Source organism: Garra rufa, chromosome 10, assembly GCF_049309525.1.
Source record: "Garra rufa chromosome 10, GarRuf1.0, whole genome shotgun sequence".
Lineage (NCBI taxonomy): Eukaryota > Metazoa > Chordata > Actinopteri > Cypriniformes > Cyprinidae > Garra > Garra rufa.
The window spans coordinates 27,260,827-27,283,940 of NC_133370.1; the positions used below are offsets into that span (position 1 = coordinate 27,260,827).

At 37.2% G+C, this 23,114-nt stretch overlaps 2 protein-coding genes across 3 annotated transcripts; both read right to left on the reverse strand.

Annotated features, from left to right (window-relative positions):
• Window positions 1-196: 196 nt before the first annotated feature.
• Window positions 197-13,744, reverse strand: gyg1a (glycogenin 1a). 2 transcript variants are annotated; one of them, XM_073848083.1, is made up of 7 exons: window positions 13,628-13,744; window positions 10,860-10,995; window positions 9,695-9,869; window positions 9,456-9,618; window positions 5,021-5,147; window positions 4,209-4,428; window positions 197-450 (listed from the first exon to the last, which is right to left on the reverse strand). In XM_073848083.1, exons 1-7 carry the CDS (start codon window positions 13,632-13,634, stop codon window positions 283-285), a joined length of 996 nt encoding a protein of 331 aa, XP_073704184.1. In that variant the 5' UTR covers window positions 13,635-13,744; the 3' UTR covers window positions 197-282. The 2 variants fall into 2 exon arrangements, with proteins under 2 accessions (XP_073704184.1, XP_073704183.1); XM_073848082.1 differs by lacking the exon at window positions 13,628-13,744 and having other exon boundaries at window positions 10,860-11,011.
• A 4,360-nt stretch (window positions 13,745-18,104) lies between these two features.
• agtr1a (angiotensin II receptor, type 1a) lies at window positions 18,105-22,204 on the reverse strand. The gene is made up of 3 exons (XM_073849764.1): window positions 22,131-22,204; window positions 21,845-21,929; window positions 18,105-19,562 (listed from the first exon to the last, which is right to left on the reverse strand). The coding sequence occupies exon 3, from the start codon at window positions 19,496-19,498 to the stop codon at window positions 18,407-18,409; it is 1,092 nt and encodes a 363-aa protein (XP_073705865.1). The 5' UTR covers window positions 19,499-19,562; window positions 21,845-21,929; window positions 22,131-22,204; the 3' UTR covers window positions 18,105-18,406.
• Between the last annotated feature and the right edge of the window lie 910 nt (window positions 22,205-23,114).

Here is a 23,114-nt window from a genome sequence, read left to right on the forward strand (position 1 = left end):
TTTTAAATAAAAAATTAACAGTAGTGTTCTGTTCAGTGAGATCAGAAACAATGCCTGAACGGTTTTGTGTCACATCTCCTCTAGAAATGAGGCAAGTGACATATTGTGTCATTTTAATAAATGTTGCAATCACAGTGTGTAAGAGGTTGAGTAGTTGAGCTGCATAGATGATCCGGACGGTATAAAAACTAGAGGATGTATTTTTCTGTTTTTAATGTTATTTCATGGCCTGTACATACCCTAGTACAAAACTAGATCTGAGGATCCATTCCTACGAGTCTCTCACTTCAGGAAGGAATCTAGCTTTTTCTCTATGTTCTCAAAAGAGTCCAGTCCCATGTAGTCAGCTTGGCCCTGTTCCCATTTCTGTTTGCGCTCCTGAGACGACATCTGAGGTGGAGGGGGGTGATGGGATATGTGCATCTGAGCCACATCAACGTGAATATCACCCTAAGGGGGGAAAAGAAATTTTACATTCATTTAAGGTTATAAAAGAGCCGTATTTTATTAATAGCACAGTACATGAGTGTCAATTGATATAAAGTCATTCAGGAAGAGATTCCTACCCAACAAATCATTTCAAACAATAGTTTGCAATAGGCTGCAAATACACCATGTGATATGAAACAAAACGCATTTGTTACATACAAATGTATTCAGTTGAATGAATGAGGCTCAAAACTACAATAAGTGTTTTGTAAAATCATCTCTTGGGGTGTTTCCCAATCAGTGGGCATTGTTCCATACCTGCTGAAATTATAAATCCCACCCGTGCAACCTAGACTGCAGAAGTTTAGAACATATAGAGGTTGAAAACCGCTGTCATGTTTTGAAAACATCCCACTGATTGGGGAATGTCCACTTGAATTTAGTCTTACTCTGGATACAGTGTCCGAGAGCAGAGAATAAACCAGTCAAGCTGTAGTCTTAAAGTAGCCCTTATAGACCAATTTGGTGTTTGCAAACAGTAATGACTTTTTGTGTGGGCGGAGCCTATCTGGTGGCCAATCAAGTAGCAGTCTATGGAAGCCATCAGGGATGTGATTTTTCCGGATTAATCCGGAATTCCGGATTTTTCGACCTGAAAATGTGACCTATGTCACTTTTTGCGACCGTTCGCAAATGGCGAAGTATGATTGGTCAGATCACCTGTCAGTCAAGCTCCTATATATAACCTATAAATTACTAATTTGACTTTGTTGTCGATTGATAAGATCCGGGGTGAACCGCAAGATGCGTCCATGCGGACCGTGAAAGCTTTTGACATAATAAAAAAAAAAATGGCAAACGCTATTTCTAATAAATACATTTATATTAAGCACACTAGGGTCAGCGTTTGGGTGCAATCTTCCGTGCAGTGAGGAGAGCAGAGATCGGCAGACAGATGTAGCTTTCAATGAGTGAAAAACGTTGATGGAAAAATGCATTATTTTGGGGTTACGTCGCAAAATATTGTAAATATATCTTTTTATACTGTATTTTATACATATTTTAAACCACGACGGTGAGCCAATAGATATCACACAAGCAACGTGAAAACTGCATATGTTAAAGTGAAAGTAAAAACAGCGCTTTCAGCATCTGATGTGCACATTCTCTAAGAGACAATGATAGACGAATATACTTCATATGCTGATATTAATTTACTTCCCTAATATTTCTCTTGTGAAAAATAAAAAGAAACGTTTTTTGTGTAGGCTAAGGGTTTTTGAAAGTCGGTTCTTGAAATAAAGCTCTTCATTTTTGATGACTGTAGAGTTATTAGGGGTTAAGAAAGTCTTAATTATGATTTCAGGTGGCCTTAAATGTGGGGACTGAAAGGCAAGAATTGCGATTAAACTTTATAAGGTTATCCATTTAATAAATATGAGCGCTGCCGCTGCGCGTATCAAAGTCATCTGCGGCGCTGTTTTGTGTATCATTCTGATAGCGCCTCCTGCTGGAAGAGAATGATCTGACATTTTTAATCAGCTCGTGTGTCTACTGTTGTCAAAAAGACCAATGTAAAAAAATCAGTCCATGGTTTTAAGCACCAAACACGTAGAGTTGTAAATGTGAACTAATGGATCGACAAGATCATGTGTTATACAAATTTAAACAATTAAGGCAATAAAATATATGTTAATTAATATAATACTTGATTGACAATAATTGTTTAAATTATTATAAGAATTGATACTTTTGACTCTTGAAGGCTGGAATGTGAATTTTATCATTTAAGAAATCTTTTTTGTTTTGTGAAACCTGCATCTCAATTGTAAATCATGCTTTTTACAGTCATTTTAATAATTTATTTGTTTATTAAATAAATTTTGTTCAGGTCTTTAAAAAAGTATTTAAATGTCTAAAATTTAAGATAAAATATGCTGCAGATACCCTGGTCTCGCAAAAAAAATAAATAGTTTTTATATATAATTGTCCGGACCTCGGCTGGTGCGCAGGGTTCATTACCGGACTTCGAGCCGTTTTAGTTGAAGTTAAGTTAGTATATTTTCCTGCTTTTTTGTCCTCAGCCAATCACATGCCTGAGCCATGGAATAAATAATAAAAAAAAAAAAGGTACATTTAAATTTATATTTCAAAATTCTGACATTATTCTTGGAATTGTGAGATTATCTCCCACAATTTTTATAGGAAAAATAAACTTTCATTCTCTCTTTCATGACTTTCATGACTTTATAGCCCACACTTCTGCCTTTTTTTTCTCAGATTTGACAAACTCGCTATTGTTGAGTTAAATTGAGTTATAAAGTCCGAACTACAAGATAAAAACTTCCATTTGCAAGAAAAATGATAAAATAGATAAATGTTATGTAAAGTGTTATAGGTTTAAACAATATTTAATACTTTAACTGTAGGGCTAATACAATATGTTCCCTATGAACTGCGTATGTGAATATTATATAGGCAAATTGTTTAAATGAATTTTAAGCTTTAAAAGTAGAGTAATCAGCAGTTTTCATGCATAATCTGTCCATTTAAACATTTGCGTTTAGCCTCAAATGGTATATTTGACGACAGTATTTTATAAAAATGATTTGGATTCCGATTCTGACATCCAATGGCACAACAATAAATTTTCTCTTATTCCGTCGTTTTTCTGCCACCACTATGTGCATGCAGCTGCAGGCAATGTAACTGTGAAATTGGTCTAGCGCTTTTTAGATCTGCCCCAGTAATACATGGCCCTACTGATTAAACAACTGAAGCTCACTGGTTTTCACTCATCAAATCGGATGATTTTAAAATAAAAATTAAAAATGTAGTCATTCAGCTAATTACAGTTAGACGTTTAATGTCAATAGCAAACAAATTTGTTCAAGTCATGCAGAAGGCATACATAATCTTATCAAAATTCAATTAGAAAGAACTAAAGTTTTCTGATAATCAGAAGCTTTTTTAGGGATTTTTTTTTCCATATAGTGGGCTTCAATGAGGATGGGGTTGTAGTCTTGCATTTTTAATGCAGCTTCAAAGGGCTCTACATGATCTCAGTCGAGGAATAAGTGCTTATCTAGTAAAATAATTTTCTACAAAAAATAAGTGTATTTACTTTTTAACCACAAATGGTTAAAAACAAACGGTTCTTTGTCTCTCCGGTTCAAAAAGGTGGTGTATGGCGAAAAACTCCATTTCATCTCATCCAACTTCAAAATTGTCAGACATCATTGTTTTCCCTATTTTGTTAAGAGTGTCTGAGTTTCTTTGCTCGTTCACATTTGTGATTAAAAAAAATATATATATTTATTTTTTTACGAAAATGACCAATCGTTTCACTAAATGAATATGGCGTAGTGTAAAGCTCTTTGACGCTGCATTGAACCTGCAATTTGGACCTTCAACCGGTTACCACCATTGAAGTCCACTACATTGGGCAAAATCCTGGAATGGGTTGCTCAAAAACCCTAAGTACTTTTCAACTGTAGAACAAAAGACACTAACATCTTGGATGACATAGGGGTGAGAAATTTACAGAAAAATTTAGTTTTGGAGTGAACTAATCCTTCAAGCACGTACTAATATATATATATATATATATATATATATATATATATATATATACACACACACACACAATTTTATTTCTCATTAAATGTCCAATCTGACTTTAAATACCAAATTCCAACAGCAAAACTGACCAAAATCTGCCTGTATGATCATTGTGCAACCCTCAGCAGTAAAGCAGAACCAGTGAACCTGCTGCTTACCTCTGTGCATCCGGAATAGAAGGGCTGGTCACCGTATTCCTCCTTCATGAGGGGCAATACTGAAGAAGAGAAAAGCTCCCACCACTGCAGCATGAAGTTGGGGTGCATGTCAGATGCATCCTGGGACTGTCCCTTTAACTTTTTGCTTGTGGCGTCATAACTGTAATCCCATGGTTTGACTTTGCCAAGGAAATGAACAACCTTGGCATCATGGCCGTATCTAAGAGAACAAGGAATGATCAGATCGCTGCTGGCAAAATTACAAATCCCAAACACTTGCCAACCGGAAGTGCTAAAGAGGAATCTGACAATAATACTACAATCATATACAATGCATTTAGTTCAACACACTCATTTTTCATTGATAGAATCTGCCTCTTATAAACCTCCAATTATAATAAAGTTGGTCAGGAATATTCAAGATATTTGTCAGTTTGTTTTATACGGATTCAAACTACATATAAATTAGATCCTAATAGGAGCTTGACTAACCAGAGAACACTATGTGTTGCTCATGGAAAAAGATCATGTAACAAACTATTCAAAATGACATTTAGACTCTGTGTAAAGACCCTAAAATAGCCCCACTATTTTTGGAGGGCAGTATGTATTTGGAGGAAGTTGATGTACAAGGCCAGGAACAGAAAGGATTTCTGGTGCTGGTTTCATCTCTTGTTACAATGTTGCAGTGTGATTGGGCTTTCGTTTGACCTTGGCATCCTTTGCGCAAACTACAAACTCATAACATCTGCAAGAAAATCTAACAATCAAGCTCAAACAAATAAAGACCTAGCATGTTCAATCTCACTCACTGCTTGAATGCTGGGAGATAGGTATAGATGGCGATGCTGCTGAGGTTGTAGATGAAAGGAAGGTGTTTCGAAATGTCTGCCGTTGCCCAATTGCTGAAGAAGCTGTTGAGAACGCCCTGATCCCCACCTGATGAAAACAAGACAAACAAACGAACTGAATGAGAAACTGCAGAGTCCTCAAGTCAAGATGATGTTTCAATTGCTTCACTGCGATTTGAAAAATATTTACAGAAGGTTGTAATCTTCCTTAAACAGATGAAGCAATGAGCAGTTAAGCAAACTGAGGCTTGGAGGAGGGGGGACACATGTAAGATTGCTTAACCTTGACCCTTGCATTCACAAAGGGAATGCAAGCAAAGAAAACTGGCCTCAGTCTAGCTGACCTCAGATTATCAGTGAACATGTGACTCATGTTACATACACACACTTACAGAGCACATGATGTCCTATACATAAAGCGATGAACATACCTTATAAGAGTTTTATCATTCTTTCACAAGTCCATGTAACCAATATTTGCTTACAACTTTTAAAAGATTCTAAAAGTAATCCATATTAATCAGGCAATTTAAAGGGCTTGTTCACCCAAAAATGAAAATTCAGGTTTTTAATTATTTACACTCATGTCGCTCCAAACCTAAGACCTTTGAGCATCTTTGGATCACAAATTAACATATTTTTGATGACATTCGAGAGCTTTCTGACCCTGTATAGACAGCAACGCAATTGACACGTTTAAACGGCCCAGAAGGGCAGTATAGACATCAATAAAACAGTCCATGTGACTGTTGTGAACAAAGACCAACACAGAAGAAATTGCTGAACAAAGTCATTATTTTAGTTTATACTACAAGGCCATTGAATGCTTGAATCTGATTGGCTGATTATTATTTTCAGGGAAACACACAACAAAAGTAGATCTAGGCAGGTCTTGACCGCATTACATGTCTAGATCACTTTGCCACATGATTTCAGTTATTCAGTCCTTACAGCCTAAAATAGAACAATAATCAAAACCCACAACAACACTGGCCAAACAAATAAATACAATAAACAATTGGATAAAAAAAGACTGATTATTTCCATGTTTTTGCCACAAAATTATGTTTTATGTACGGAAAACACATACTCCATTTCTCCCACTCTCTCTCCCTTACAGATGCACACATACAGTTTGCATACACGTTAACATACGATTTTTTTCAGTAACAGTTTAGCAAGTTAAAAACAGTGCTGTTCCTGAAAAAAATTAACGTAAAGTTTCACTTTTAGTAGAGATGCTGTAACTAGGTCTAAAATTATGTTTTGGAATTAGCAACAGAGGGGTTGGATGAGACGCACAAGAAATGAATACTACTGTTTTTACAATAGTGTTTTAAGGACAAAAACCAGACGAATGCCTTGAAATATATCATCTGATTGATGTCTCAAGGTGTGGTAGTATAAGTGGAATAAATGACTCTGGTCCACTGAATTCTTAGAAAATAATGCTTCTCTTTATGGCCACATCACCACCTCGGATGTGCATTATCTTCTAAGAATTCAATGGCCCATCGTCAGTTATTCCTTTCTTACTGTGCACACACAAAAGTATTTTAGAAGCTTCATAAAATTAAGGTTAAACCACTGATGTCACATGGACTATTTTAACAATGTCCTTACTACCTTTCTAGGGCTTAAATGTGTCAGTTGCGTCACTGTCTATGGAGGGTGAGAAAGCTCTTGGATTTCATCAAAAATATCTTAATTTGTGTCCCGAAGATGAACGAAGGTCTTACAGGTTTGGAACAACATGAGTGTGAGTAATTAATGACAGAATGTTCATTTTTAGGTGAACTATAAATTTAATTCCAAATTCCAAATTTTATAGGTTCAATTAAAAGTATCTTCATTTGTGCTCCAAAGATGATTAAAACAGTCATGTTCGGAACAACATGAGGGTGAGTAAATAATAATTTTTACATTTTTTTGCCTTTATTACGATAGGACAGATCAGACATGACAGGAAGCGAACACGGGAAGCCCGGAGCGCAACAGCGCTATATGTCGTCGCGCTGCCCACAAGGCTATCGGCGCCAACATAATTTTTATTTTTAAGTGAACGTCTCACTAGTACACACATTTCTATAATTCAAATCTGTTAAAGGTTTGTTAGGCTGCATTAATCAGGTTAACCATGAACACTTCCCATAACACCCGATGTACTTGTTGCATCGTATGAAGAATGGCATCTACACTAATATTAGTCTGTCTCATTCTCGTTTCAGTCTGTATCCAGATCAGATGGTCACTGCAGTCCCCAGGATTCAGTCCGTATCCAGCCCAGATGGTGGATCAGCACCTAGAGACAACCTCTACAGCCCTGAATGTCAGCAGAGACCTTGTAAACTAGATGAGCCCCAGACACAGATCCCCAGTGAAGATCTCGTCACCTAGACGGCCATAGGTACAAAACCACGGGAGCTCAATCTGGCTTTGCTGCAACATGGAACAAACTGCTGGTTCGTCTGACCAGAGGAGAACTGGCCCCCTGACTAAGTCTGGTTTCTCCCAAGGCCTTTTTCTCCATTTGTGTCACCTATGGAGTTTTGGATTCTTGTCGCTGTTGCCTCTGGCTTGCTTAGTTGGGGACACTTAATTTCCAGTGATATCGTATACTATTTGAACTGAACTGAGCTGGATGATGACATTATATTCAATGATGAACTGCCTTTGACTGAAAATTGTGTTTACTGTTGTCCTTTTGCATTATTGTTTTACTATTTTCCTATTTAATACTGAAAAGCTGCTTTGACACAATCTGTATTGTTAAAAGTGCTATACAAATAAAGATGACTTGACTAGTAGAAGGCAGATAGCTTCAGACATTCAGCGATAAGCCATAGGCTATATGGCATGGTGACTGGGACTAATCAATCACACTACAAGAACCCTCTGTATGTTGTGCTATATATAAACAGAAAGATAACAAAGCATGAGGCAACAGTGTTTTCTTTTAACTCTGAGTGATACTGAGATGAAACAGAAACACAATTGCTTCTAAGACTTTCAAAACAGAGGCTTACTGATAACTTCTGAGGCTCAATTCTTTAGAGTAATAGTTCAACCAAATATGAAAATCCTGCCATTATTACTCACCTACATGTTGTTCCAAACCCATAAGACCTTCGTTTATCTTTTCTTTGCGCACAAAAAGTATTCTTGTAGCTTAATAAAAATTAAGTTTGATCCACTGAGTCACAAGGACTATTTTACAGATCCTTACAGTCCTTACTACCTTTCTGGGTCTGGGAACATTTCAGTTTCACTGCTGTCTCTGCAGGGTCAGAAAGCTCTCGGATTTCAACAAAAAAAAAAATCTTAATTTGTGTTCCAAAGATCCCACAGGTTTGGAACGACATGAGGGTGAGTAATTAATGATAGAATTTCTATTCCTTTAAGATCAAGTTTCTAACTAAAAAAAAGCAACAAGAAGTTTTTCCCTCTATGTGCACCAGACACTTTCTCACAAACACTCCAGGTTACAAAGACTCAACAGATAACCCAAATGTTTACTTATGAATGCACCACAAGCCATATTGCACTACTCATTTCTTTAAGCTTAATACCTCTCTTGCACAATATCTTGCACAATATTGTATAGCATTATGTAAGGTACTTGTATAGTCTGTCTCAAGTTATTTGTATAGTCAGCTATTTATAGTATATGTATAGTTTAGATTGCCGTTTCAGTAAGTAAGCTACGTATAGGACTAAACAATTGCTCTTATGTCTAGTGTTGTATGTTATATTTGTTTATGTAGCACCGTGGTCCTGCGAGACAACATTTCGTTCCACTGTATGTCCACACATGTAGCGGAATGACAATAAAGCTCGACTTGACTTGAGTCCTTTTTAACAATAATTTGGGTGAGACATCAAAGCACAGGAATTTTGAAGTGACAAAAACAGTATATCTTAATATTTAAGTGGACATAAAAACACACTAGAATTGAATTTGCATGTAATCAGGTATAAATAATGAGAGTTCCAGTACAGTACATCCAAAGCAATTTCACAAGGGTCTAGATAGAGTCTCTCATTTAAGAGGCCTTCGTTTACTTCATCCCACACAGAGCCCAGGAATAACTCCCTCAGGTGGTGTGGTGCCCCGCAAAAAAAGAAAAATCACAGAGCCACCTTGTGTTCAGCCTACATGCCTGATAAAGAACTCACTCATGGCCATGTTGAACTCCAGCAAGTTTGCGCAACTCTTTCACAACCCAGGGATTAAATATCTTATGGTGCCTCGTGCTCGAGGACCGGGACCACATTTTCGAATGAATCCCACAGTATATGCTTATTTTCCGAAACGTTATGCAATGCAGTTATACAATGTTAAAACCCCCCTTACAGATTCTCCACAACTATAACAACACTGAAGAGTGTCACTTGCCATCAAAGCTGCCATTCTCTGAGCAGGCGGTGAGAAGCTTCCCGTAGGTCTCGTTGGAGGGACGGAAGACAAACACGCCAGAGTTGAAGCAATCAGGCCAGCCGGGATCTGGTGCCGCAGAGAGCTCCTCTCTCTCAAATAACTCATCTATGTTAGACAAAACCTACAGACAAGAGGGAAGAACATTGAAAACTTCTGAAAGCCATCATGAAAACATAACATTATGAGACAGCACTCACTAAAGTATCTGCATCCATAAACACGCATTTGGAGTATTCTGTAAGAGTCCAGCAGTGGAGTTTGGTGAAGGTAATTCCCAGGTCAGGTCTCTTCATCATGGCCAAGTGTGCAACATCCCCACTGTCCAGCACATCCACCAGCCTAACCTCATCATAGACTTTACGAAGCACTGCTCTGCAATGTAGCACACAGATTAGTGAGACTGATTGATCTATAGATCACACTTGTGCAGTGTGGACAACAACAAATAGCCTATGTGACAGAACACAAAGCAGTTGCAAACAAACTAATTCAACTAAAGTGATAGTTCACCCAAAAAGGAAAATTACCCCATGATTTACTCACTCTAAAGCCATCCTAGGTGTATAAGACTTTCGTCTTTCAGATGAATATAGTCAGAGTTATATAAAAAAAAATGTCCTGGCTCTTCCAAACTTTATAATGGCAGTGAATGGGTGCTGAGGTTTTGAAGTCCAATAAACTGCATCTATCCATCATAAAAAGTACTCCACATGGCTCCGGGGGGTTGATAAAGGCCTTCTGAAGCGAATCGATGCATTTGTGTAGGAAAAACATCAATATTTGAAACTTTTTAAACCATAAAACCATAATCTCTAGCTTCTACTAACTGTAGTATGCATGTTCACAAGAAAGTGGCGTTCCATCAGATGACGTAGGTGTAAGATCCAGTGAGAAAATACTAGTCTTGTGAGAACTAAGTTTTGTTTACAGCAAAAGAAAAAAACAGTCTCCTCTTGCCCTATATCCAAATATTTACAAATCCTCGTTTTGTACTTCTAATTAGTTACTGGTGTTTAGTTTTTCTCTCTCCTCTGCGCTTTCGCCAGTGTCCTACGTCAATTTTTTTACACAAATGCATTTTATCACTTCAGAAGGCCTTTATTAACCCCCCGGAGCCACATGGAGTACTTTATGATGGATGGATGCACTTTATTGGACTTCAAAATCTAAACAGCCATTTACCGCCATTATCAAGCTTGGAAGAGATAGGACATTTTTTTTAATATAACTCTGATTGCATTCAGAAAGAATAAAGTCATATACGTCTAGGATGGCTTGAAGGTGAGTAAATCATGGGGTAATTTTCATTTTTGGGTGAACCATCCCTTTAAGCTTTATAACAAAACACAGCAAGCGGTCTACCTGGAGGGTTCTGAGACGTGGGGGCCAATCAGGGCCACTAGTTTCCTTGATGTGTTGTGGATCCTCAAGGACTTGCCAAGTACCATTGCTCCTTTGGCATAATTGTCAGTTGTGGCAAGGGTGACAAAAGCCTGGTCTGTATTAACACACATAAAAACAAGCGTCATCATCACTTATTGTATCCATTGAATTTATGTAATATGACCATTTTCCACCTTATTTGCGAACTTAAAGGTCCACTGAAGTGCTTTGAAACACGCAGTGTTGTTCTATTCTATGAAACTGGAACATATCAAGCAGTCCCACCCCATTTTTTAAATAGCCAACAGCGTTTTGTTCATATCACAGCTTGAGGTGTTGAGCTCAATAAAGCATTTGACAGAGTATGACAGCCAATCTCATCCAGATCGCTATAAAATAAAGCATTCTCTGCAGAATTCAAATGGGTCTTTTGTGGTTTGCACCAATTCATGCATATGATCCGCTCCATGCTATTGTGTCTCTGGACAAGAGCAGACTGCATTCGCTGTGGCAATTTGTGTGACACAAACCAGACTTCTTTCACCCCAATGGAAAGCATATTTAAGCTGTCTGAATCGTTCCCTGTCCCCTATATAGTGCACTACGTGCCATTCACCGTACAGAAAATACTGATTTTGTGAACAAGAGAACAATTTCAGCCACACCTTCGGTGTCTATTTACGGGACGGGACGCTTTGAATTCTAGAGAGCATTTAATTGGACAGAAAGTTTGATGAGAAGCTGAAGTGCAGGGTGTTGTTATTAAAATCCTTAATCCATATTAGCAGAAGTTAGAGACTGTAAGTTTTGAATGCTTACATCTTTTAAATGCAAATTTTGTCATTGTTTTGGAGCACACTAGCTTATAGAAACCATAAGGCTAACATATTCATACTAAAAGCCAAAAAACTTGAATTTTCATTTCATGAGGAAAAATTTAAATTATCTAGAAAAAGTTTTTGCTGCTGCTTAATGGTGCAAACTGGCAATGTCATTTTAATTTATTTAATTAACTGAAAATTCAACAGTTCAAATTCTCAAATTTGACTGGCCAAGCAACTTTTCAAGAGTGCTTATATTTAACTCCCTATAACAGGACTGGGACTTCCATACTAATCGCAGACCATACTAGAGAGAAGCCAGAAATCCCAGAGTGGAGGTACAACCGAACGATAATAAAAAGTTTGGGGCGAAGTTGAGGAACTATGTCCGTTCCACTCGTTCATCCAGACCGGATTTTCATCTGTGTGTTGCTTGGCAACACCTGAAATGATGCTTCAGCATTTTGTCAAGTCACAAGTCATAAGTATCAAGGGTATATTTGTATCAATAGCCAACAATACATTGTATGGGTCAAAATTATTGATTTTTCTTGTATGCCAAAAATCGTTAGAATATTAAGTAAAGATCATGTTCCATGAAGATATTTTGTAAATAACCTATCATAAATATATCAAAACTTAATTTTTGATTAATAATATGCATTGGAAAGAACTTTATTTGGACATGATTTTTTTTTTGCACCCTTAGATTGCAATTTTTTTAAATAGTTGCATCTCAGTCAAATATTGTTGTATTCTAACAAACCATATATCAGTTTGCGTGACACAAACCAGACTTCTTTCGCCCCAATGGAAAGCATATTTACACTGTCTGAATCGTTCCCTGTCTCCTATATAGTGCACTATGTGCCATTACAGAAAATACTGATTTCGTAAAACAAGAGACCAATTTCAGCCACAGCTTCAGCATCTATTTATAGTGTAAGGAGCTGGACGCTTCGGATTCTAGAGATTATTTAATTGGACAGAAAGCTTGATGAGAAGCTGAAGTGCAGGGTGATATCATCAAAATCCTTGATCCATATTGGCAGAAGTTAGAGACTAAGTTTTGAATGCTTACATCTTCTAAATGCTAAATATTTCTTAGATTTTCTCTTAGATTGCAGTTTTTCAAATAGTTTTATCTCAGACAACAAACCATATATCAAATGGAAAGCTAATTTATTTAACTTTCAGATGTATACATTTCGATCAAAGAAAAGTGACCCTTATCACTTGTCACATAGGCTATATAACTGGTCAATTTCTATCAGAAAATGCACTCGATGTAATTATTTAACGTATAAAATAAGACAGCAATCCGTTGGAGCTTTGTTAGAGAAAAATAAATATATATAAAGATGTTTATTGTTGTAGGTACTTCTTTATTTTACACTAAACGTGGAGAACAACGTGCATAACTGTCATACGTGCTGTTATTTTTGCGAGCTTAACTATTTGTTCATATTTGCGTTAATTAGCATTATTTGAGAAAATTACCACAATACATCGGAGCAAGATAAAACGCGTTTTAAATACTGTATTCGCTGTGTGACAGACTGATATATTCTCTGTACTGTCGCACTGAACTCAACCGAGATCTCAGACAAACTAACGGCAGCTCTTCCTGCATGACAGGCCAGTGAATGTTACTGTAAACACTGCGCACCAAACAGCTGCGTAAGAGAGGCGACTAGGCCCTTTTTACGCAATAGACCAAAGGCTAAACTGTATAACGTCAAATACTTAAGGACAGCACAGTATACACAACGCTGAAATGAAACTGATATCCAGCGAGTGCTGCGACCCCCGAGGTAACGCATGCTATAGGCTGTATAACGTTACATGCTACTTGCGCAAACACGGCTGCTGTTTATTTCATTTTACAGGCACAGGCGATATGTGACGGTCCATAACGTTGCCTACCTGCCATTGCTCACGAAGCAGCCAGACCGAACCGGATATAAGGCCTCCGTGCGAAAAGCTGAGAAAGAAGCAGTACGTAGCCTGTCAGAGGATTTATACTAGTGACATGACTTTCATGGTCACATGACCTCTGACAACAGACACGCCCCCCTCACTTTCCACTATCCACTTAAAAACATTGGGCCACAAAACTCACATTTTCAGGTATGAGATAAAAATAAACTAGTTACGCGTACTTTTATATATGTAATTTAAAATGATACTTTAAGTTTATGTTCAAATGTAGTTAGAAGTTCCTCTTTTGTCTTTCAGAAAAAAGTGAATTAGGCCTCATTTACGTTTTAATTTGATGCCATCTAGTGATTAAACATTCTTGAATTAGTCACGTTGAGGATACTTTAATAGATTTTTTTTTTTTTCCTGTTAAAAGACACCACTTAACATATTTTCAGACTAGGCTACATAGAATAGCATGTTGCAAAATACCATTTATCAGAAGAATATGCAGTTTTACCAGCCGGAGTGGTGGAAGAAAAATAAACTTTTATTAGATGATGATTTACATCAAGACTAAATGGTGATGAATGTGATAGCACATCATATGTGAAAAAGACCCCATCCCAAGTCTAATCCATGGGTTTTCAAACTGGAGTCTAGGGAGCCACAAGGGATCTGTGAAAAATATTGTAAAAATGGTCAATTAAATCAATTTAAATAAAGACTAGTCAGAAATCATTAGACTACCACAATGAATTAATAAACAAATAACAAAGCTAGTGCTGTCAACAGTATAAATTAAGTGTGTGTAGAAAAATGCGGTTTATAGAAATTTACCATTAATGTTAAGGTAATGTAAACTACCAGTCAAATGTTTTTGAACAGTAAGATTTTTTATGTTTTTTAAAGAATTATCTTCTGCTCAAGCCTGCATTTATTTGATCCAATAATATTGTAAAATAGTTTTACTATTTAAAATAACTGCTTTCTATTTGAATATATTTTCAAATGAAATTTATTCCTGTGATCAAAGATACATTTTCAGCATCATTTCTCCAGTCTTCAGTGTCACGTGATCCTTCAGAAATCATTCTAATATGCTGATTTGCTGTTCAAGAAACATTTATTATTATTATTATCAATATTGCAAACAGTTTAGTACTTTTTCGGGATGTTCTGATGAATAGAAAGATTCAAATATCAGCATTTATCTGAAATAAAAAGCTTATATACTTTTTAAAAAGCTTACGATAAAGACATTTATAATGTTACAAATTTCTATTTCAGATAAATGCTGTTCTTCTGAAGTTTATATTCATCAAATAAACCTGAAAAAATTCTACTCCCTAGTTTTCAACATAATAATAATAATAATAATAATAATAACAGTAATAATAAATGTTTTTGAGCAGTAAATCAGAATATTAGAATGATTTCTGAAGGATCATGTGACTGGAGTAATGATGCTAAAAATTAAGTTTTTAAATATATTTTAAATAAACTTTTTTTTTGAAGTTTTATAACATATTTACATTCAAATAGAAAACAGTTATTTTAAACAGTAAAATTATTTCAAAATTGTACTCTTTTTGCTGTACTTTGATATTGCAAATTGGTGTGTCTTACTATATTGTTTTAATGTATTATCTTAATTATGAACACACTGGTTTTTGTGTTGTGATTTATCTCATTATTTCTCTATAGCGGATAATGAACCATAAGTCTCACCCATATGGCTTACTTCTGCGTTGAAGAATAAGGTGCATATATCAATTATAAATAGATAAACCAGGAGTTTGCTTTTATATTTTAGGAAGGAGGTCTCTTGGAAGGAGATATTTGGGGGTACATGGCATAAATACGTTTGTAAACCCCTGGTCTAATTATTGGAGCTATGAGACACAGGAACACATTTCGGAGTTAAAATACTGCAGTACAAATGAGGGTTAGCACTTGCTTTACGATTTGGACAGTTACCCGGATGCGCAACCATATTGGCAATACTCGAATGTAAACAACAGCATGGATTGCACGGTTAATGTACAGTCATGGCCAAAAGTTTTGAGAATTTCATAAATAATGGAAATTGGAAAAGTTGCTGCTTAAGTTTTTATAATAGCAATTTGCATATACTCCAGAATGTTATGAAGAGTGATCAGATGAATTGCATAGTCCTTCTTTGCCATGAAAATTAACTTAATCCCCAAAAAAACTTTCCACTGCATTTCATTGCTGTCATTAAAGGACCTGCTGAGATCATTTCAGTAATTGTCTTGTCAGGTGAGAATGTTGAAGAGCACAAGGCTGGAGATCATTATGTCAGACTGATTGGGTTAGAATGGCAGACTTGACATGTTAAAAGGAGGGTGATGCTTGAAATCATTGTTCTTCCATTGTTAACCTTGGTGACCTGCAAAGAAACGCGTGCAGCCATCATTGCGTTGCATAAAAATGGCTTCACAGGCAAGGATATTGTGGCTACTAAGATTGCACCTAAATCAACAATTTATAGGATCATCAAGAACTTCAAGGAAAGAGGTTCAATTCTTGTTAAGAAAGCTTCAGGGCATCCAAGAAAGTCCAGCAAGCGCCAGGATCGTCTCCTAAAGAGGATTCAGCTGCGGGATCGGAGTGCCACCAGTGCAGAGCTTGCTCAGGAATGGCAGCAGGCAGGTGTGAGCGCATCTGCACGCACAGTGAGGCCAAGACTTTTGGAAGATGGCCTGGTGTCAAGAAGGGCAGCAAAAAAGCCACTTCTCTCCAAAAAAAAACATCAGGGACAGATTGATCTTCTGCAAAAAGTATGGCGAATGGACTGCTGAGGACTGGGGCAAAGTTATATTCTCCGATGAAGCCTCTTTCTGATTGTTTGGGGCATCTGGAAAAAGGCTTGTCCAGAGAAGAAAAGGTGAGCGCTACCATCAGTCCTGTGTCATGCCAACAGTAAAGCATCCTGAGACCATTCATGTGTGGGGTTGCTTCTCATCCAAGGGAGTGGGCTCACTCACAATTTTGGCCAAAAACACAGCCATCAATAAAGAATGGTACCAAAACACCCTCCAACAGCAACTTCTTCCAACAATCCAACAACAGTTTGGTGAAGAACAATGCATTTTCCAGCACGATGGAGCACCCTGCCATAAGGCAAAAGTGATAACTAAGTGGCTCGGGGACCAAAACGTTGACATTTTGGTTCCATGGCCTGGAAACTCCCCAGATCTTAAAACTTGTGGTCAATCCTCAAGAGGCGGGTGGACAAACAAAATCCCACTAATTCTGACAAACTCCAAGAAGTGATTATGAAAGAATGGATTGCTATCAGTCAGGATTTGGCCCAGAAGTTGATTGAGAGCATGCCCAGTCGAATTGCAGAGGTCCTGAAAAAGAAGGGCCAACACTGCAAATACTGACTCTTTGCATAAATGTCATGTAATCGTCGATAAAAGCCTTTGAAACGTATGAAGTGCTTGTAATTATATTTCAGTACATCACAGAAACAACTGAAACAAAGATCTAAAAGCAGTTGAGCAGCAAACTTTGTGAAAACTAATATTTGTGTCATTCTCAAAACTTTTGGCCACGACTGTACTACTAAATATGTTGTTCTGCTAATTTATGCTGTCTAAACCATGGGGAAAAACATGTGGAAGCTGCTAAATCATATAGAGAAGGACTTAGTAGTAAAGGGCATGTTTTTTTTGGACGAAATAAATTAATTAAAGGGGGGATCCAATGCTGTTTAATGCATGTTAAGTTATTTGCATTGTTAATGAGTTGGATTCTTATGCTAAACATGGAAAAAGTAAAAAAACAAAACAAAAAAACAATTCGGACAAGTTTCATAAAGTTTTTTTCGACATGACGTCATGAAGGGTAGAACTCCTTGTATGGGCATTTCTCCCTGAAGAGCGTGCCCGCGCACACATAGACCAGACCGAGAAGAAGAGCGCGCCCATTAGGGCTATAAAAGATCCTGGTCATGATTCAGAACTGCAGATGGTAAGAGAAACGGCATCAAATGTCTGTGTTTTGTTAGCAATCAGCATGCGAGTACTTGTCAATCTTTAGCTCCGCCCACGGTGCGCCTCCAGGAACTCAGCTGCTGCTGAAAAGACTTTTTGGAGATATGAAGGATGCAGTACTACTCTATAACACTCAAGATTAACATGGGATTGGGTGAAGTCCTTGTGCCCCCTTTAAGATATTAGCCTAATATTTCACCTACCTGACCAGAAATGATAAAAACAAACACGAATGTTTGTTCAGACTGGTTCAGTCTGGCCAACCACAAATGCCTTCTGTTCCTCAGACAGTTTTTTGCACTTTCTCCTTGATTTGTTATAACTTTTGACAAGTTTAGTTCAGTGGCATTGTTTACGTTCAGTGCCACCAATATGGCCGATTGAAGATTTCATTCATTTATCACAATGGTGAAAAATACAGCATTTAAATTGCACAAATCACACTTTAACAGCTTAGATGGGGGAAATATATATATACTGTAGTACATTCAGCATGTTTTGGTCTTTGCCAAGGAAGGTGTAAAAGTTAACTTAACACTTTCTCTTTATATACATATATATTGTTGTTGGAAAAATGTACATATACCAGCATGTTGATATGAATAGTTTGTAGTATATTTACACTGAACACACAATACCAAAAATACAAAAAGATGAATCACTATATTTTGTTCCCATTCCAACAACACAACAAGCAAGAGTCATCTTCTGAATTGAATCAGTGAATTTAAAAAGATGATTCATTCACTTCCTGTTTTTCTCATATGGCTTGAGGTAGTGAGGACGGTTTAGTGACGGAGAGGTGTACTGACTCTGAGGTTTGATACGAGAGTGAGCTCATCTTGGTACTGAGGGTGGGGTGAGAGGCCACAGAAGTGGAGGAACACTTCAAGAGCTTCAGCAAGTTTCTGCGAAAGTTCTTCCCAACAAAACCGTACAGGATTGGGTTCATACAGCTGTTGAAAAAGGCAATACAAATGGTGAACGGCATTCCGGTGTCAATGATCTCAGGGACATCACAGTTGTTGATCACTTTCAGCAGAAGAAGCATTTCCATGAAGTTGAAGATCTGATGTGGTGTCCAGCAAAGGAAAAACGACAGCACGGCGGCGGCCAGCATGCTCAACACCTCATCCCCATTCGATCTCGAATTCCTCTGAATGTCCCGTGCTTTGAGCAGAGACCGACCGATCAGGCAATAGCATGTGAGGATGATGGTGATGGGCAGAAGGAACCCAAGAACACCCTTCATCAGACTGAGAGCTGCCATTGCCATTGCCACATTGGGATGATCTTTTTTGTCCAGGATGGCACAGACAGTTATTGTCGCATTGTTATGTTGAATAGAATGGGTCCCACGTATAACAGCTGTGGGAAGGCTTAAAAGGAAAGCCACTACCCAAACCAAGACGCACGTCACACGGGCGTACACCACTGTACGGCACCGTCTGGACTTGACGGGATGAACAATGGCCAGATACCGGTCAATGCTGAGAGCAGTGAGGAGAAAAATACTAGTATATAGATTAAGAAGGGCCATACCAGCGATGGCTTTACATAGGAAGTCTCCAAAGAGCCACTCGTAGCCTGTTGCGGTGTATATGGCCCAAATGGGCAGGGTGAGGAGGAAAGTCAAGTCTGACACGGCTAAGTTCAAAACAAATATGTTGGCAACCGTCTTCAGCTTCAAACAGAAGTAGATGACAGCGACTACCAAACTGTTGCCTACGATTCCAATGATAAAGTTGCAACTGTAGACTACTGGGATGAACGTGAAGATGAAATCGTGGTGCCCAGTCATGTTGCACGTGAGCTTGAGGGCCACGTTAAGGTCGGCTGTAATGTTGTCCATTTTGGAGATCTGTCAAACACACCCTCAGTTTCACAGCATGAAAAGCTGCATCTCTAAAGGAGCCCTATAAGAACAGAGTGGATACAGATGGTTAATATGGCAAAAAGTTATGCTCTTTCCCAACATTTGAATGGTGCAATACTTACAACAAACACTAGATGTCTCTCTACTCATATTAAAAAGGAGCTATATTAAAAAGGAGCTTGCTGATTTCAAGTACCCACAAGGAACTGTATTGATTGTGCTTCAACAGCTCTTTCCAGTGATATTAAAAATGAGCTAAATCAGGTACAATGCATTAAATGGAAACATTTACAGTTTAAGTCAAAAGTTTACAGAACATTTTGCAGAATCAGCAAAATGTTAATTATTTTACCAAAATAAGAGGGATCATACAAAATGAATGTTATTTTTTATTTAGTACTGACCTTAATAAGATATTGTACATAAAAGATGTTTACATATAGTCCACAAGAGAAAACAATAGTTGAATTTTTAAAAAAATGACCCTGTTCAAAAGTTTACATACACTTGATTCTTAATACTGTGTTGTTACCTGAATGATCCACAGCTGTGTTTTTTTTGTTTAGTGATAGTTGTTTATGAGTCTCTTGTTTGTCCTGAACAGTTAAACTGCTTGCTGTTCTTCAGAAAAGTCCTTCAGGTCCCACAAATTCTTTGGGATTTCAGCATTTTTGTGTATTTGAACCCTTTCCAACAATAACTGTATGATTTTGAGATCCATCTTTTCACACTGAGGACAACTGAGGGACTCATATGCAACTATCACAGAAGGTTTAAATGCTCACTGATGCTTTCAGAAGGAAAAATAATCTATTAAGATCTGAGGGGTGAAAACTTTTGAACAGGATGAAGATGTGTACATTTTTCCTTTACATTTAGCCTAAATATTATATATTTGTTCATTTAGTACTGCCCTTCAGAAGCTATAGAAGATACTTACATGTTTCCCAGAAGACAAAATAAGTTAAATTTACCCTGATCTTCAAATTCATGTTTCCTTTTGAAGCATCAGTGAGCGTTTGAACCTTCTGTAATATTTGCATTTTTAAGTCCCTCAGTTGTCCTCAGTGTGAAAGATGGATCCCACAAACATACAGCCATTGTTGGAAAGGGTTCAAATACACAAAAATGCTGAAAAATCAAAGAATTTGTGGGACCTGAAAGATTTTTCTGAAGAACAGTGGGCAGTTTAACTGTTCAGGACAACCAGACATCACTAAACTAAACAAACAAAAAACACAGCTGTGGATCATTCAGGTAACAACAAAGAATCAGGTGTATGTATACTTTTGAACAGGGTCATTTTTTAAAATTCAACTATTATTTTCTCTTTTGCACTATATGTAAACGTCTTTTATGTGAAGTATCTTATTCAAGTCAGTGCTAAATAAAAAATTATTTTGTATGACTTCTTTTAAATAATTGACATTTTGCAGATTCTGCAAGGTGTACGTAAATGTTTGACTTCAACTGTAGATAGATAGATAGATAGATAGATTTGTAAAAATATTTCAATATACATAAATAATGTGTATTAAACATGATATATGCACTGTGAGAATTAAGTTTGGTCATCCTCTCAAGGCTCCCACAACTGTACCATAATAGAAACACATTAGGCAGCTTCTCATGAAAAAGGTCAAACTAGGTCAAGCTCTCTGAAAACATGTCAGACATGTGTTTCTAGCTGGTCTAAAGCCACATTCTCACCCTCAGCACAAAGTGAAGAGCTACATATTTCTAGGCAAAAATTTGCTTAGACATTTGAAAAGACATATTGATATATTATGTCTATTGTCTATATCACATGCTGCATGCAATGTAAAAATAACTGGTTGTTAAAAAAAACGGTAACTGTAGTTTTATTTGTGTATTTTTCGTTACTCAGCCAATAAAACTGAATTCAGATTCTATATTTATTAAGTATTAGCATTACTCTGCTCAATCTGTTTCTTCACTGGTTTCATGATAAGACAAGCACATATTATGTAAGTAGATGCAGGCGTGCTGCCAAGGGAGTCAACAACCAATAACACACGACATTGCATTCCAAGGTTCGCATTTTGTGAATATCACTCAAACTATTTTAATATGCTTATCAGACATCCGCTATTGCTCAGGAAGTGGTTACTGTAATTTGTCATACTGATAAGAGATTTTTGTTTGCATTTATTTTTATTTCGGTGGTCTAATAAAATCATGCTACTCCCCACAATGATGGATATGATCAGCCCTGTTAAGCAAAATGAATGGAGGAAAGTTTATGCATTCAAACTGTGACAGAGAAACAAGAATAGTGAAGTCCTCTGAGACTGTACTTACCTTGACAGAGAATCCTAATGTTCAGAGCTGAACACATAAAACACGGCCATTTACATCAGTGGTGGGTTAAATAGCTGGAGAGACACTGACAGACAACGGAAACACACATAATTATAAACATTAGATGCTGCTTTACGGTAAAAAACATGCTATGACACATTCGCTGTGTGTTTTCTGAGATTAGGTGTCAGTTTGATCAATTTACAAACAGAAATATATCTGAAATCTGTCATTTGATTTAAATATATGCAAAATTTAGGTAATAATTAAAAGTATAATTAACTACCTTTAGTGAAGATGGCATTCAAGCTGCTCCGTCAGTTCCAAAATTGGCTTTAAGAGATCCGTCCTGACTCTCGGTCATAACAGAGTGCCTGGTGCTTTGCCTCTACGCCCCTCTTATACCTCTCCCATAGTCCTACAACCACGCAAGGGACCCGCTGCGGGGGCCGGATACGTCCATGGTCATGGGAGCAAAAAGTGGGGGTGAGAGAGAGGCAGAAAGAGACCCTTGAGGGCAGAGACAGATTTTCCCATCATTTATTTGGTCACCTTTTTCTCTTAAACATGAAAAACATGTTCTCTTCTTCTTTTTCCACATGCTTGTGAACAGCATTTCTTCAATGGACTGTTTGGTAAAAAGCCTCCACATTAGCATAAAACACATTAGGTTTAAGCCAATGACAAAAAAAGGTACAGACTGGTAGTGCGACAGCATGGACATTTACATGATTTATTCTGACGGCTCTATATTAATGCATATCATCAGGGCGAGCCTGGTATTAAACCTGTGAAATGAATAGCAAAAGACAAACAAATGGCCTTCTGGGAATATTAAAGCAAGCTCACAGTCAATAGCCTAATTATATTGCATTCAGACACTTTCATAAAGCAGGAGGGAAATATATTTGACATTCACTGATGTCACATCCTGCAGATAGAACCGAATAAGGTACGGAAGTAAATTAAATTTTAATGTATTTAGAGCTTTTCACAATACTTACTGTTCCAAAGTACACATAAAACCCTTTTTCAGATAGTTTCCTTTAAGTATGCGTTTAAAATTACATACTTTTTTATGTGAGTGCTTTTAGCCTTTCTCTCATTTTTTGAGGCCTCTGGGAACTCTGGCCTCTGGTGGCTGTTTTATTCTCAGCTCCCAAAGGGAAGTCTTTCATCCTTGTAGTATTTTGTTCCTTTAAAATATAAATTCCCAACGTGATCTGGTCATACCAATCTTTTCCGCTTATAATGCAGCTATTTGTACCAG